The 15,648-nt window shown below is 46.4% G+C and overlaps 1 protein-coding gene across 2 annotated transcripts in view; it reads left to right on the top strand.

Moving 5' to 3' along the window:
• Positions 1–15,648, top strand: part of TRPC5 (transient receptor potential cation channel subfamily C member 5) — a 271,919-nt gene that overhangs the window by 49,263 nt on the left and 207,008 nt on the right. The window contains exon 2 of one of the 2 annotated variants that reach the window (XM_087940859.1): positions 14,643–15,041. In XM_087940859.1, the coding sequence (XP_087796985.1) occupies positions 14,664–15,041 (378 nt within the window). In that variant the 5' untranslated portion in view covers positions 14,643–14,663. Of the gene's footprint in view, positions 1–14,616; positions 15,042–15,648 lie in introns of those variants that run through there. The other variant, XM_026703135.2, reaches the window with a different exon arrangement.

Genomic DNA, 15,648 nt, shown 5'->3' with positions numbered 1-15,648 from the left:
AACTTGGGAATTGTTGTAGTTGAGCAATGAGAGGCTAGACCAGGGCTTGGATGCAACAAGACTTTATTGTAGCAATAAAGGACTGAACGTGTTAGCTCTGCCTGGAGCAGGCTCACAGCGATCAGCGACTGGCCGGACCCTGCAGCTGGCTTTTATAGCCGGCTGACGAGGGAGGCCAGCCAATGAGGGGCAGCAAACGCCCCCGCGGCATGAATGCACCTGGGTGGGGACTTCGGCAAGTTCCAGGGACATAACACCCCTTCCCCCCAGATGCGAACACGCATAGTCACTTAAATAAGCGGGCGGTCTGTGCTGGCACCCCGAGCGTCGTAACTCCGGTGAGTTACCAAGTGTCTCAGAGTTCAAGGAACCCGGTGGGTTTGGTGATGGGGTGCAGCCTCGCTCTGAGGGTTGCACAGGCACCGGTGAAGTGCTTCTGGTTGGCGATGTCGTGGCCCCGTCTACTGGTGCCGGTAGCGGACCCATCGGGCAGTCCCGGTCTACTGCCAGCTCCTCTGGTCCGGGTGGCGGTGGAGTAGAGGCTCTGTCATGGTCTACGACGGGAGCTTGGTGTAGCACCTGAGGGTCGACCTGAGCCCACGATCCGACGCTGGCGAAGGTACCCTGTCGCTTCCTTAGCTGGTCCAGGTGTCTTCTCCAGATGCGGCCATCTTCCAGCTGGACTCGGTACGACCGGGGGCCGGTGATGGCTACTATCACTCCTGGAATCCACAGTGGGTCTCCGGCATAGTTCCTCGCAAATACATGTTCCTGCAAGACAAAATCTCTGACCCCCGTCATTGAAGCGAGAGGGGTGTCAGGGCAATAGTGAGGGTGGAGCCTATCCAACACAGTTCTTAGGCGTCTACCCATTAGAAGTTCAGCAGGGGATTTGTTGGTGACCATGCAAGGGGTCGAGTGTTGACTGAGCAAGAAACGGGAGAGTCTGTGATGCCAATCTTCTTTGCTGAATCTGGCCAACGCTTCTTTTGTGGACCTAACGGCTCGCTCTGCCAGTCCGTTGCTGGCAGGATGGAAGGGGGCCGTGAAGATATGTCGGATGCCAAGATTTGTGGCGAAACGGCTAAATTCTGTTGAGGCAAACTGGGGGCCGTTATCCGAAACAATGGTATCTGGTAGCCCGTGTGTTACGAATAGGCGAGTTAGAGCCTTGGTAACTGCTAGCGTGGTGGTCGTGGATAGTTGGGCCACATCGATCCATTTTGAGTATGAATCTACGACCACCAAAAAGGTTTTGCCATGTATTGGACCCGCTAAGTCAATGTGTAGCCTTGACCAAGGCGCGTTGGCGCTCTCCCACTTTGTGGGGGTGGTGACTGGAGGGGAAGGTCTGGATTCCTGGCAGGGTTGGCATTAGCTTACCCACTTGACGATGTCGTCGTCCAAGCCAGGCCACCAGACGTAGCTCCGTGCCAACGCCTTCATCCGGATGATGCCCGGGTGGCCCTCGTGTAGTGCCTCTAGGACTGGTGTGCGAAGTGAGGCCGGAATAACAACCTGGGTGCTCCACAACAGGCAGCCCTGTATGCTAGACAGCTCCTGTTGACGGGTCTTAAAAGGTGTGAATTCGGCTGCGAGGTTAGAGCCCGGCCACCCCCTCCTCACCCAGTCCAGTACCTGGGCGATGGTTTTGTCCGTCTTGGATTTGGTGGCGATGTTGAGAGCGGTGACAGGAAGGTCGAGCTCGGTGACATCGAAGATGGCGTGGACCGGGGCCGGGTCTTCTGCTGGAGCTGGCAGGGGGCAGCGGCTGAGGGCGTCTGTGTGGCTTAACGTTTTTCCTGGGCGGTGGATGAGCTTGTACGAGTAAGCCGCCAGGAATAAAGTCCACCTCATCATTCTGGGAGACAACACTTGGGGAGTCTGCTTGTCTCCGGAAAGAAGACCCAGGAGAGGCTTGTGGTCCGTGATTAGCTCAAAGTTGTGGCCAAATAGGAATTCATGAAATTTCTTAACCGCGGCCACTGCGGCTAAAGCCTCCTTGTCTATCTGACTATAGTTACGCTCTGTTGCTGAGAGCGTTCTGGAAAAGAAGGCGATTGGTGCCTCAGAGCCGTTGGGTAGTCTATGGCTTAATACGGCGCCAATCCCAAAAGGGGATGAATCCGCGGCTAGTATCAGTGGAAGGTGTGGGTCAAATTGAATAAGGACTGCGTCAGATGTGAGCAGTGACTTGACTGTGCGAAAAGCGGTGTCTTCCTTGTGTCCCCAGTGCCAAGGTGCTTTTTTATCTAAGAGCCTGTGTAGAGGCTCTGCTACCGATGCTTTGTGAGGTAGAAATGATGCATAAAAGTTCAATAATCCCAAAAAGGCTTGTAGCTCGGCTTTAGTGGTTGGCGTGGGTGCCTCATGAATTGCCTTGACCTTGGACTCTAGGGGGTGGATGCCTGAGGCGTCAATTCTATAGCCCAGAAAGTCCACCTGTCTAGTGGCAATGGCACATTTTTCCTTTTTTAATTTGAGGCCATGCTGTCTGAACCTGTCTAACACTGCTCTGACTCTCTGGAAAAGTTGGGGTCTGTCCCTGGCCGAGACCAATATGTCGTCGAAGTAGGGTACTACGCCAGGGAGGCCCTGTAGTATACGCTCCATGAGGGATTGGAAGATGCCCGGGGCAACACTTACGCCAAATTGGAGACGCTTGCACCGGAAGGCACCCCTGTGGGTCACAATGGTCTGCAGTTCGGCTGTTTGGTTGTCAACAGGGAACTGCTGATACGCTTGTGACATGTCCAATTTGGCAAAAATGTTGCCAGGCTCAAAGGTATGCAATAAATGTTGAATGACCGGGATTGGGTACGCGCTAACTTGTAGAAAGCGGTTGATTGTTGTTTTGTAATCTGAACAAATTCTCAGGCTGCCATCCTTTTTAAGGGGTGTGACAATTGGCGTCTCCCATTTGGCGAAGTCTGTCGGCTTTAATAATTTATCGAGTTCTGCGTCCAGTTTAGGCCAAATGGCGAATGGGACTCTACGTGGTTTCAGCCGGACTGGAACCACTTGGGGGTCAACTGTAAACGAGATGGGGGTACCATTATAACACCCCAACTCATTGCTGAATACGTCTGAGTAGTCAGTAAATAAGGAGTCAGTGTCAGAAGCTGAGACAGCATGGACTCCTGTTAACCCTAGGCCCAGGTGGGGGAACCAATCAAGCCCCAGAAGACTGGGGAGGTTGCCGTTAACTACCACTAGAGGCAGGTGGCCTTTAAAAGCTTTAAAATTAACAAGGAACTTGCCTTTGCCGAGCACTGGAATGTCTTTTCCCTGATAATCCCTCAAGGAGATCTGGCACTTCTGGAGCTGGTTTCTGGATAGTCTGGGCTGGATTTTCTTGAGGGTGCTCCAAGAGATGATTGAGAGCGCTGACCCCGTGTCAACCTCCATACGACAAGGTTTACCTTCTAATAAAATGGAAAGTGTTATTTTACTAATAGAGTGACAGGTGTGGTTAGCATGGTAGCAAGTGTGACAATTTAGTACTTGCCTTTGAGGCCCAGAATGAGAAAAAGAAGGAACCTTTTGTGCTGAGTTGTGCGCGGCCTGGCAGACTCTGGCGATGTGGCCTTTTTTGTGGCAATGGTTACAGATGGCTCCCTTGAATTTGCATGTAGCTCTCGAGTGAGGTCCGCCACAGGATAGGCACAGGATGATGTGTTTGGGTGCGCTGTTGGTTTCTTGCCTGACTCCTGCCTGTGGTTGTTTGGCGTGGGTGAGGCGGTGGACGTCTGTTTGGTCGCTAGGGTCGTCTTCGTTGACTACCTCTTCTGAATGAACTGTGTTTGGGAATGGGACCTTGAATTTCAGTGGCTGACTGGGTTGCCAGCTCTGCTGCCAAGGCTTCCTCGACGGCCTGGGATAAATTGAGGTCCTTCTTGGCGAGTAGTCGCCTTTGGAGGTGAAGGTCTTTGACCCCGCAGACGAGCTGGTCGAGGAGCATGTCATCAAGATAGTTCCCGAACCCGCAGTGGAGGGCTGCAGTCCTCAAGGCGGCCATATATTGGTTGATGGTTTCTTTTTCCGCTTGCTTCCTCATCCGGAAGGTGAAACGCCTCGCGATTTGTGATGGTCTGGGGGAGTAATGATTGGTGAGAATCTCTAGCAATTCTGCCCAGGGAACATTCTTTAACTCACGTGGAGCGACGAGTGCTGTGGCTGTATCAAAAACGATGGCTCCGCAATAACTGAGGAAGAATGGCCTTTTTCTGTGCTCCCCAGCATCAGCCAGACCGATAGCGTCGATATAGTGGTTAAAACGATTCTTGTATGACTCCCATTTTTCTTCTTCCGGCTTGAACGGTGGGAAGGCTGGGTTGGAGTTCATGATGAGGACTCCTGCGCGTTATGCTGTTGAGAAATCTCTCTGGGACAACAAATGGCACTTGTGTTCTTGTCAAGCTAGTGACTACAGCTCTGGAGAGGCTCCACAGAACCTCTCTGCTCTCTCTCTGGGCTGCAATTGTGGCTAAGCTGCAACGGCTGTTGGCAGCGTTTTGATTTTCGCGCTCCTGGAGAGCATAGGCGGTGATGGCTAACCGCCTCTGATAGTGCTTTGAATTTCGCACCTGCGTAAGTGTCAGTGACTCGGAATAACAGCACCGCGCTGTATTCCGGCTTGAAATTCAAACGACAGCCGTTTGAATTTTGCGCTCTTTTGTATTGAGCGGCTGCGGCTCACAGCTCTTCACTTTCCTCTGTAGCTTGCTAACAAGCGGCTACAGACGCTTATTACTTTCGCTTTCGCTGACCGAGCTCTCCGGCGGCGCGGCTGCGGCTCAGCGGTTTTAGTGATTTCAGCTGTTGCGAATTGCCTCTGGTAGTGATCCCATCCTCGTCGCTAGTGTTGTAGTTGAGCAATGAGAGGCTAGACCAGGGCTTGGATGCAACAAGACTTTATTGTAGCAATAAAGGACTGAACGTGTTAGCTCTGCCTGGAGCAGGCTCACAGCGATCAGCGACTGGCCGGACCCTGCAGCTGGCTTTTATAGCCGGCTGTCGAGGGAGGCCAGCCAATGAGGGGCAGCAAACGCCCCCGCGGCATGAACGGACCTGGGTGGGGACTTCGGCAAGTTCCAGGGACATAACAGGAATTGTCAAGAAGGGTTTATTCGTCACAAATTTAGATCTATTACGGTCATGTCTCTCAACCACAGCAGCTTTAAGCTATGTGGGACTTCAACTCCCAGAATTCCCTTACTTGCAGGGAAATTCTGAGAGTTAGAACTCTACACAGTTTAAAATTGAAAAACACCATTTTACAGGATACTTCTGGTTCAGGATCAAAAGTATCCTTCTAAACTAAAATTATTTTTAGGCATGATGGACAGAGTATCTTTATTAAGAACAAAAATTGGCTTGTATTTGTGCACTTTTAGGTGAGTGTAAGAAACATTCCTCTTCATTTGCAGAACGTTGGTGGAATCTGTTGAATTAAATTAATAATTTAGCCCTTTTTTTTCTTACATGGGCATGCAGAATGCAGCTTATGTTCTATTCCACTTTTCTCTGTTGATGGCAATTCATCACAAGTTGACATGTTGTGTTGGGATTTTAGTTGAAAGATGCGTAAATGACATGAACATGTTTTTATATCATCTCACATTCTTACCCCAACAGTGAATCCCAGTGGTGGAATTCAAATTTTTTAACAACCGGTTTTGTGGGCATGGCTTGGTGGGCATGTTACTGGTGGGTGTGTCTGAGTGGTCATGTGACTGGGTGGTTATGGCCAACTCAACATCACTCACGTCAAGGGATGCCTGCTCATTCGGCCCCTCCCCTCACAGCCACTCCTTGTCATGCCCGCCTCAATGTATCTATAGTTCTATAAAAATGTTGTTCACCTCTTTTCAACTTTATTATCTGCATCTACATATTATAGGTATACTTTCATGGACCACTGAAAGGAAGAAGTAGCTCACATGCTTTGCCCAAGAGTGTGATAGAAGACAGGTCACAAAACAGGCTTTTGAGGGCTGCCACAATGAAAGGGGAACAATGTATTTTCCAAACCAGCAGAAGGCAAAACAAGAAGCGATGGATGGAAACTGAACAGAGAGAAGCAACCTAAAACTAAGAAGAAACTTCCTGACAGTGAGAACAATTAATCAGAGGAACTGCTTGTCTCCAGAAGTTCTGGGTGCTCCAACACTGGAGGTTTTTAAGAAAACACTGGACAGCCATTTCTCTGAAATGGTATAGGGTTCACCCCAAAGCCTTTTCTAAGTGTTATTTTGTTATTTTGACCTTTCCCAGGCCCTTCACTCAGATCCAAAATGGTGGCTGTGATAGTTGATCATAGCTCCTCTGTTTTTTATGTGCAACAGCTTTAGCGGTTAGGATCAGAGCTAAGTTAGTTGCTTTTCTATTAATACATAATCCTTAAAAGGGCTCTCCTGTAGGGACTCTGCATGGTCTAATTCAGAAGTCCCCAACCTTTCTGGCACCATGGACTGGTTTCATGGAAGACAATTTTACCATGGACCTCTGTATGTGTGTGTGAGAGGGGGCGGGGGAGACAAGTATACAGTTTGGGAAAGAGGCACAGACAGAAGTGGTAAATTAAATAGTGGGTGGGCCATGCATGGAGTAAAATAAGTGTGGGATTGTTACTTAAGACCTGCCACCAGATGATTTTGCTCCCATCCAGGAGAAAATCAGAATAAACACACAGGGAAGACTTCACTAGTAAGGGCTTTCTTTTGCTCCAGGAAAAAATCAAAGTAAAGAACTGGAAAAGCCTTCACAGGAAGAGGCTTTCTGCTTTGGAAGAAACTTAGAAGAGACAGAGAAATCTTCACTGGAAGAGGCTCTCTGCTTTTGCTCCAGAGGAAACCCCCAAATCACAGACCCAGGGAAGCAGAAAGAGGGTGAATGATCAGCACCTCAGTGGTGGGATTCAAATTTTTTTACTACTGGTTCTGTGGGCGTGGCTTGGTGGGCATGGCAGGGGAAGGATACTGCAAAATCTCCATTCCCTCTCCACTCCTGGGGGAAGGTTACTGCAAAATCCCATTCTCTCCCCACCCCACTAACCTGCTTTCCAGCTCCGTTCTCCTGTGCAGGGCAGCAAAAGAAGACCCAGCTGATCAGCTGAGACTTGGGAGGCAGAGAATAGATGGGGGCAGGGCCAGTCAGAGGTGGTATTTGCCGGTTCTTGAGCTACTCAAAATTTCTGCTACTGGTTCTCCAGAACTGGTCAGAACCTGCTGAATACCACTCTGCACCACCTGCACTTATCAGTGGTTCCGCACAATGATTCCCTTCCAGATTAGATCTGTGACTTTCTAGTTCTAAGACAGTGGGAAGGAAGGTGGGGGAGAAGAGACAATTCTAACTCACCCTTTCAGCAAAACAAACCAAAGATCCAGCACATTGAGGAAGTGCTGAGAAAACCATTCAAAAGAGAGAAGGAGTGGCAGGGGCAGAGGGAGAGAGAGAGAGAGAGAGAGACCAAACCAACTCAGCCAGCAGTCTTGAGAAAGGTGCAAATGAGAATGATTTTCTCAGAGACACAGCGCTTAAGAAGGGGAAGGTAGATTCTCCCCTCCCCCATTCCAAGCCTTGTTGGAACAGGCTTGCAAACTTGGAGAACTGCAGGAGAAAGAAAAGAGCATGAGCCTTGTTGGGGTGTGTTAGATTGGGATCAATCAAAGAAACAGGACACAAAGGATAGTGACTACAGCTCTTGATGGTAAATTGGTACAAGCCAGTGACTTGCCTGTCCAACAGCTCTCTCCTTTAAAGGGAACTGTCGGACAGTTTAACCAATGAGATTCAACTAATCTTCCCAATGGAAAGGTGGATCAATGAATTTGAACTCTTATTTCCCCTCAGAAAGGCAGACTTGTGTGAAGCCTTCGTCCCTTGGCTTCATTAGCATATCCCTCAACCTTGATGTCAACTAAAAAGATACTCCTTTGGTCTTTTTAGCTGCCAGCAGAAAGGGAATAGGGAAAAACAGTGCATTCCTCAAGTGCCTCAGATAATTGCCTTGGCAGCTCAAAGTTGTTGGCATGCAGGAATATTACTGGAGAGCATGATTGATGACTCTTGGCTATGGATGTGTCCATTGGAGAATATTCATCCAGGGGGTGAGGGGGAAGACCAGGGTCAAGGAGGAAATGAATGATGTATTTTAGTGTCAACTGCATCCAGCTAATGCCAACATGGCCACATCTAATAAAGCTTTTTTTTTTTTTAACTCTGAGAGATGTGGCTAGAGACTTATGATTTCAATGGGGGTGGATTTATTGGAGCCTTGACAGCCAGCTGACACTCCAGAAATTCATCATTCTTGGATACCTGACCCCTGGCCTCTTCAATCGCTTCCCGAGAATGCGTGAAGAGAAAGTCAGGTTAACATGGCAGAAGGGGGATTGTCAGAAGAAAGCCCTCTAGAAGCAGCCCAACTACGAACAGAAGCTGAGGACATAGTCACAGGCGAAGCCGAGAGGCCTGAACAAATAAAGGAAATGAAACCCCCCACTGCTTCAGAAGGTAATCTCCCCCAGCCTAAAAAGGGAGGAAAGCCCCTGAGCAAGCTGACAAGAGTGGAATGCATGTGGGCCTGGGAATAAGCCAGAGCCCCAAAGTCCCTGTCAGGATCCCTGGGGAGTTCCATGCAGCAGCTGAGGGAGGAATTTGACCTGCTTGCCATTAGAGAGGATGACTCATTATGCTTCCCAAAACAGAGGGGATTTCCCGCAGAGCCTTCTGAAGTGAGGAGAAGCAGGTGGGATTACAGTCCTTCTCTACCCAGCAAAAGAAGAAAGAGCCCACAACAGCAACCAGTGCCTCCCCTATGCAACAGGCAGCTCCTTCCTCCTACTGCATGAACTATTGCCAGGGAGGAAGGTCAGCCAACTCAAACACAGATTTACAGAGGGCGATAGGAAGAGGGCAGAGCAGAGTTCTGCGAACCACCCCAGTTCAAGGGGAAATTTGATGGGGACCCAGACCATCTAGCTCTATTCCTTGACTCAGCTGAGATCTACCTAGAACATTATGGATACCTCTACCCATCCCCTAGAGCCATGATGAACACCATTTCTGAGGGGCTGGAGGGAGAAGCAAGAGGATGGCTAGCAGCCGTCCACAAGAGAAGGCCCCCCCAACTGCATGACGCAGATGACTTCCTATGACTGCTGGAGGTCAGATTTGAGGAGGCAGAGGATGACCCGCATGCAGATGAATTCAGCAACCTAAAGCAGGGAGGGCGACCCATCAAAGAACACATCCGTGAATTCAGGAAAATCAGTGGGAAGATACTTCTTTTGCTTGAACAGATGCTGATTCACTTTTTCAGAACCAGCCTGGACCAGCAAATTAGCAAAGTAACTGCCTATCGTGACATCCCGAACAGACTCTCTGAGTGGTTACGAATAGCCATAAAAGTTGACAGGGAATTACACACTAGCAACATGAGGAAGCCACTGGGAACCAGAGACAGAGGACAACCAGACCAGAGGCTACCAAGCCAACAGGACAGCACACCACTATCTGCCCCAAGACCAACCCTTACACAAAACCCAATTAAATACTACTGATGTGGAGGAATAGGGCACATAGCAGCATGTGCAACTGCAGATTCGAGACCAAGGCCAAAATCACCACCCAGGTTGCAACCTGAATGAGGCCCCAGACATGCCATCAACTTTAAGCCCAGCTCTTGAAAGTGACTCAGAACTATCCTTAATCAGTCGATGAGTTCTTCTTTATTAGCTGAGAACACTAGAAAATCATCAAAGTAAGGCATCTCTCCCGGAATGCCCTGTAGTCGGTGTTCCATTATACTTTGAAAAAGTCCTGCCACCATGCTTACACCAAATTGCAGCCAGAGGCATCTAAATGCCCCTCTATGTGTCACAATGATTTATGCCTCTGTGGTGGCATCATCCACCGGCAGCTGCTGATACGTTTGGGCTAAATCGAGTTTTGCAAAAGTTCTGCCCTTTCCTAGGGAATGCAATAAATGCTGTATGACTGGCACAGGATAGGCACTCTGCTGCAATACTTTGTTGATCATGCATTTATAGTCTGCGCAGATTGAACTGTCTGGTTTGATTGGCGTGACAATCGGGGTTTCCCATTTGGTGTGATCTACCAACTCCAAAAACCCCATGGCAATTAGTTTGTCGAACTCAGTTTTGGGTTGGAGAGCACAAAAGGGTCTCTTCAAGGTTTCATTTGAATCGGGGTGACCTTGGGGTCTAGGTTGAAAAATGGTGGTTCCTATATACTTGCCTAGATTCCCGTTGAAGACATCCATGAACTCCTTGATCAGCTCATTGATGCTGTCATCTTGGATGGTGTGGATGCCTGTCCCTCCCAGGTCCAGGGAGTCAAACCAGTCCAAACCTAGCAGGTTGGGCAAGACTTCATCCATTACGGTCAGCTGAAGAAGTCCAACAAATTCTTTGAATTTGACCTGGAAGGACTCGCTCCCTTTACAGGGATGTGGTTCTCTTAATAGTCCTTTAGCTGCACTCTCTGGAATTTCAGATGTTTCTTCGCCAGCCCCGGAACCGCCTTCTTTATAGTTGCCCAGGATACAATGGTCATGCACGACCCTGTGTCCACTTCCATGTCACATGGGGATCCCTTGATGAGGACTGTGACATGGATTTTCTTGGCACGATGTGCGCTGGTGTGGCTGATGATTGTCTGGTGTGTTTCTTTTGTTTCTGCAGCTCAGTCTTCTCTTTGCTTGGGTCTCTGGAACGGTGCCTTTTGGTGTCCTGTCTGGGAATTAGGCTGCCACTGGCAGTACAAGGCTGGCTGGGTGGCACGGCAAACCCTTACTAGGTGTCCCTTCCTTTCACATCTTTGGAAGATGGCGTCCTTGAAACTACATACCGGTCTGGGTGATTGCCCCCACACCCAGCACAAAACGACTGTCTCTCTTTCATTTCAGGGTTATGTAAACAGCCAGGTCCAAGTGTCTCTGTTCATAACAAAGAGATCCAACTGCTCATTGGAACATAGAAAGGGGGTTAGAAAGAATCCAACAGCTTTCATAGATAGTATACATAGACATAAATTGGTCCTAAATGAAAAATATTTCAGTTGCTGGAATTCATACAATCTTTTCAACCTCATGCTTTTTGTCTCAAGAAATCTTGCTAAAGAAAACTTTCTGAAAAATCTTATTTGGAAATACAATCAGTTTCAGCTGTGAAAAAGGTTGTGCCTAAGGTTGAAATTGAAGGATTGGGAGGGTTACTCTGGTTGTCTGGTGGCCTTTAAAAAAATTCTTTAAATTCTTGAATACACTAGGCAGGGAATGAAAACAATAAATAAGCAAACACTGGTTTCTTGTCAGATATCACTTGATAAGACAATGCCATAGGCTAGGGACTCGGTGGCTCATGTGGTTAAGATGCTGAGTTGGACATTAACAAGCCTGCATTGGATATCTGACTGCTGCTGCATGGTGAGGGTAAGTCCCATCATTTGCTCCAGCTCCTTGACGGGGACATGAAAGGAGCCCACATGGGTTTCCTGGGCAATGATGTCGCTGGCTAATCCTTTCAACCCAGAAGTGCTTTAAATGATGCCTTTGACATGAAAGGGATGGCAGGGGCCATAGACTGATATTGGCACAATATCGCCAGAATTTTGGGGGTGTTCTGTCTCTCTACATTGCCCATAATCACACAATTGCAAGAGTGCTAAAGCATCCTTTTGGTTTTCTAAGAGGTGCATTTTGTTAGAAACCTACAATGTCAAGATGGAGGGATTCGAGAAGGTGACAGAATGTCAACTATGTAATGAAAATGTAACTTTTTATTTATTCTAGTTCTTTTATTTAGTTCCAGCCCTGACATTTTTAGTTCAATTTTAACTTTTCTGGCCACAGGAAGCAACTTAACGAAAATTTCAGCATTTATGGACTTACCTTAAAAGTCCCTGGTGATAGTTTTTCCATCATCACGCACCAACTCCGTTTATTCTATCTTCCTTTTTGGAGTTAGAGACCATGTACCTCTGGAGGTTTAATGGCTAGAAAGAACTCGTGTTCAATTTGCAGTTTTTGCTCAAGAGAGAACTGTCTTGCTCTTGACGATGGCATCCATGGACCAAAAAAATTCAGCTTGCCCTTCTGTAGCCTGAAATCCTCGTCAAGATTTATTTATAAATTGTGAAAAGAGAGGAGGTTGCACTAAAAATAATTAAATGTGTCAGAATGTAAATAAAACTACTGCAAGGTTACACAGAGAGTGCTTGGGAAGAACATCAGAAGACTGAAAAAGTAATGGAAAAGATGCTTGCTCATTAACAAGACATTGTAAAAATATGTCAGTACTTCATTAATGTTCTAGTGATTGCAGTTGGTTCACACATATTGAACAACTCTGAATATGTGTTATAAATCAAAGAGAGTTCAGCATATGCATACATTCATATAGATTTGGCAACAATCTTTCACCTTTCCTCTCTGTTCCTAGACCACCATGCCATAGTTTCTACACATGATGCATTTTAGTTCACATGTTTTGAAGGCAGAGTCTAACCCTGAAAATTGAGCATCTCCAATGCAAAGGAATGCTGATCTTGAATTTGTACTTGAAATCTGGAAGATATTCCTATTTCAAGCTGTGTAAGAATTCTGGGCAACATATCAAATAATGGAATTGGAAGGGACCTTGGAGGTCTTCTAGTCCAACCCCCTGCCCAAACAGGAGACCATATACTGTACCATTCCGAAACAACTGGCTTTCCAATCTCTTAAAAACCTCCAGTGATGGAGCACCCACAATTTCTGAATAGGAATTTGCACACCTGGAGGGCACATATTTAAGATGTTTGATTTAGATGCTGACAAGATAAATAATCTAAACAGTTTTATGATCCAACTTGTTATGATATGTACAGAATAACCCTGGAGTAACAAGGATATGCACATGGAAACATTTATGAGAGTAGTTCTGAATAATTATTTAGCCACACACAGATACACTAAATTGAGTTAAAGTTTACTTTAAGAAATAGCACAGTCCAATAAACGGTCCTGGTCATACTCATTTTACAGTCCAAAGAATATCCAATTACAAAGTCTTCTTACCGGTTGCCTTTGTCATTTACAGTAAACAAAAATATCAAAATATAAGCACAGCATAAATACAACAGAGAACCTTAGATAGCAACAGAATGTCAGAGAGACAGAATGTCAGAGAGAGCAAGCTATGATCTCTAGCTCCCTCTTATGGTAACTTGCTATATAATCAACCAATCAGAATATAGTATAAATCAGTACAGTGGATTTGTTTTAAAGCTACAAACATACATTGTTGGTTTATATATTGCCAACCCAACTAATTGGTGGACAGATTCCTAACACAACTGAAATACTGCTTTGATTCTTCTCTGATTTCATCCTATGCTCCAGCTAACATACTGTTGTGATAAATATAGAAAAGTAAAGAAAAGGATCTTCCCCAACTAGTGATAATTAAGGTGTCAGAAAGGGGCCATTTCTTTGCTAGGTTTACATGTATGGCAATAATTTTACTTGGTGACCACACACACACACATGCACGCATGCACACACACACACACACACACACAATTTTAATTGTTAATGTTTCTATGATTGCCCAGAGTCACTTGTTGAGATGGGCAGGTATAAAAACTAAATGCAATGCAATGCAATCAAATAAAAACTCCTTAAAAAGCATATAACTGTGGTGGCATAGTGGTTATAATGCAGTATTGCAGGCTAACTCTGCTGACTGCCAGGAGTTTGATCCTGATTGGCTCAAGGTTGATTCAACATTCCATCCTTCTGAGGTCAGTAAAATGAGGACCCAAATTGTTGAGGGAAATCTGCCGACTTTGTAAACCACTTAGAGAGGGCTGTAAAGCACTATGAAGTGCTATATAAGGCTAGGTGCTATAGCTATAGCTATATTTACCTCTCCTAATTTGGTGCCTGCCAGATAGATTATAGCTTGATTTCCATGCTATTCACAGAATGGACCTGCTAATTGGTAGTTTGTCAGCCCTCTCAGGCAAAGCAGACAAGAGACACAACTAATTTTATTGTATTGTAAGAATACAATACCCGAATCTTGCAAATCTGAATGTATAAACTTCCTGCTGCCACTTTTAACTGCTTGATCCATTAGGGTGGGCCCTTCCTAAGTTTCTGTAGCAGATCATTAAATGATTGTGGGCTCCTGCCTCTTATCATATTGTTTCATAGGCAGCATCTTTTTCCCTGGACCTCCAAGGTCATCAACACATTCTGAAATCAGGAAGACTAGTCCCATACATCTGGAGGACTTCAGGTTCAGGAAAAGTTGATGTCAAATGTTGTGCATGTAGTCTTTCTCAATAATGAATTCAGGAGTTTTCTCCTGATCCTCTAGGAGATGACCAGGCTGAGCCTGAGAGGCCAAATGCATCACAAGTCGTGAGTCCCTGCACACAGCAAGAAATCTAAGTCTAGCCCACCTTGCATGCCTCTCTTATCGCCCACTCATTTCCCTTGACCATTAATTGTTCAGATTTTTGTAGAGAACTTAAGTTTGCAATGAATTTTTATACTCATTTGAATTGACTGAATCTTCTGGTTTCTGTGGTGCTTGACAGCTGCTTTTTTCTTTGTTTCCAAACAGCCCACCAAGTCGCTATGAAAAATGGCTCAGCTCTATTACAAAAAAGTAAACTACTCCCCCTATAGAGACCGGATCCCGCTGCAAATTGTCCGGGCAGAAGTGGAGCTGTCTTTGGAGGAGAAGGCCTACCTCAGTGCTGTGGAGAAGGGGGACTATGCCAGTGTGAAACATTCCTTGGTGGAGGCAGAGATCTATTACAACATTAACATCAACTGCATGGACCCTCTTGGTCGCAGTGCCCTTCTAATAGCCATAGAAAATGAAAACTTAGAGATTATGGAGTTGTTATTGAGCCACAGTATCTACGTGGGTGATGCACTCCTGTATGCAATACGGAAAGAAGTTGTGGGGGCTGTAGAACTGCTTCTGAATTACAAGAAGCGAAATGGGGAGAAGCAGGTAAGTCCAGAATGACCTGAGATGTGTATCCAAGGGGTTTTCCCAAAGGTGCTTTGCAAAAGGCAATTGGACTTTCTTTATTTTGAAGACATTTTTCTTCTCATCCAAGAAACTTCTTCAATTCATGTCAGCTGCCACCTTATGCTTGCTTGTGCTTCACTACCATGTGGTGACAGTCTGCCATGGACTCTGGGGAGAGTAGATGGGAGGGGGAATGCTTGGGGGAAAACAAAAGTTACTGCTGCATCTCCCTGAGACCCTGCCTCAAGGTCCACCAGCTGGGAGAAGAATGCAGCTGCCTACCAACTTGATCATTGAAGCTTGAAGCGATCATTATTAAAATATTTTGCTTGAATCTGATTAGTTATGGGTGGTGGTGGAGGTGTGTGTGTCAGCAATGGAAAAGTTGAACTTAGGGATTTTGATGCATGATTCTGTGTTCTAACTACATATTACTGCAATACATTTGACTTCTAATAAAACTATACCTTTCTCAGTCAGTTGGGAAGGCCACAAATCATAATGAGATGACCTTGGAATAGTGCAATAGTTGTAAATTCATGCCAGTTCCCAAGTGCCCGAATTTTCATCAAGTGACTGTGGGGAT

This window comes from Pseudonaja textilis, chromosome 12 (genome assembly GCF_049901715.1).
Source record: "Pseudonaja textilis isolate UNSWEBS1 chromosome 12, rPseTex1.2, whole genome shotgun sequence".
In the NCBI taxonomy this organism is placed as follows: Eukaryota; Metazoa; Chordata; class Lepidosauria; order Squamata; family Elapidae; genus Pseudonaja; species Pseudonaja textilis.
The sequence above is the reverse complement of the archived record's forward strand: the minus strand, read 5'-3'. Positions and strand labels throughout refer to the sequence as shown.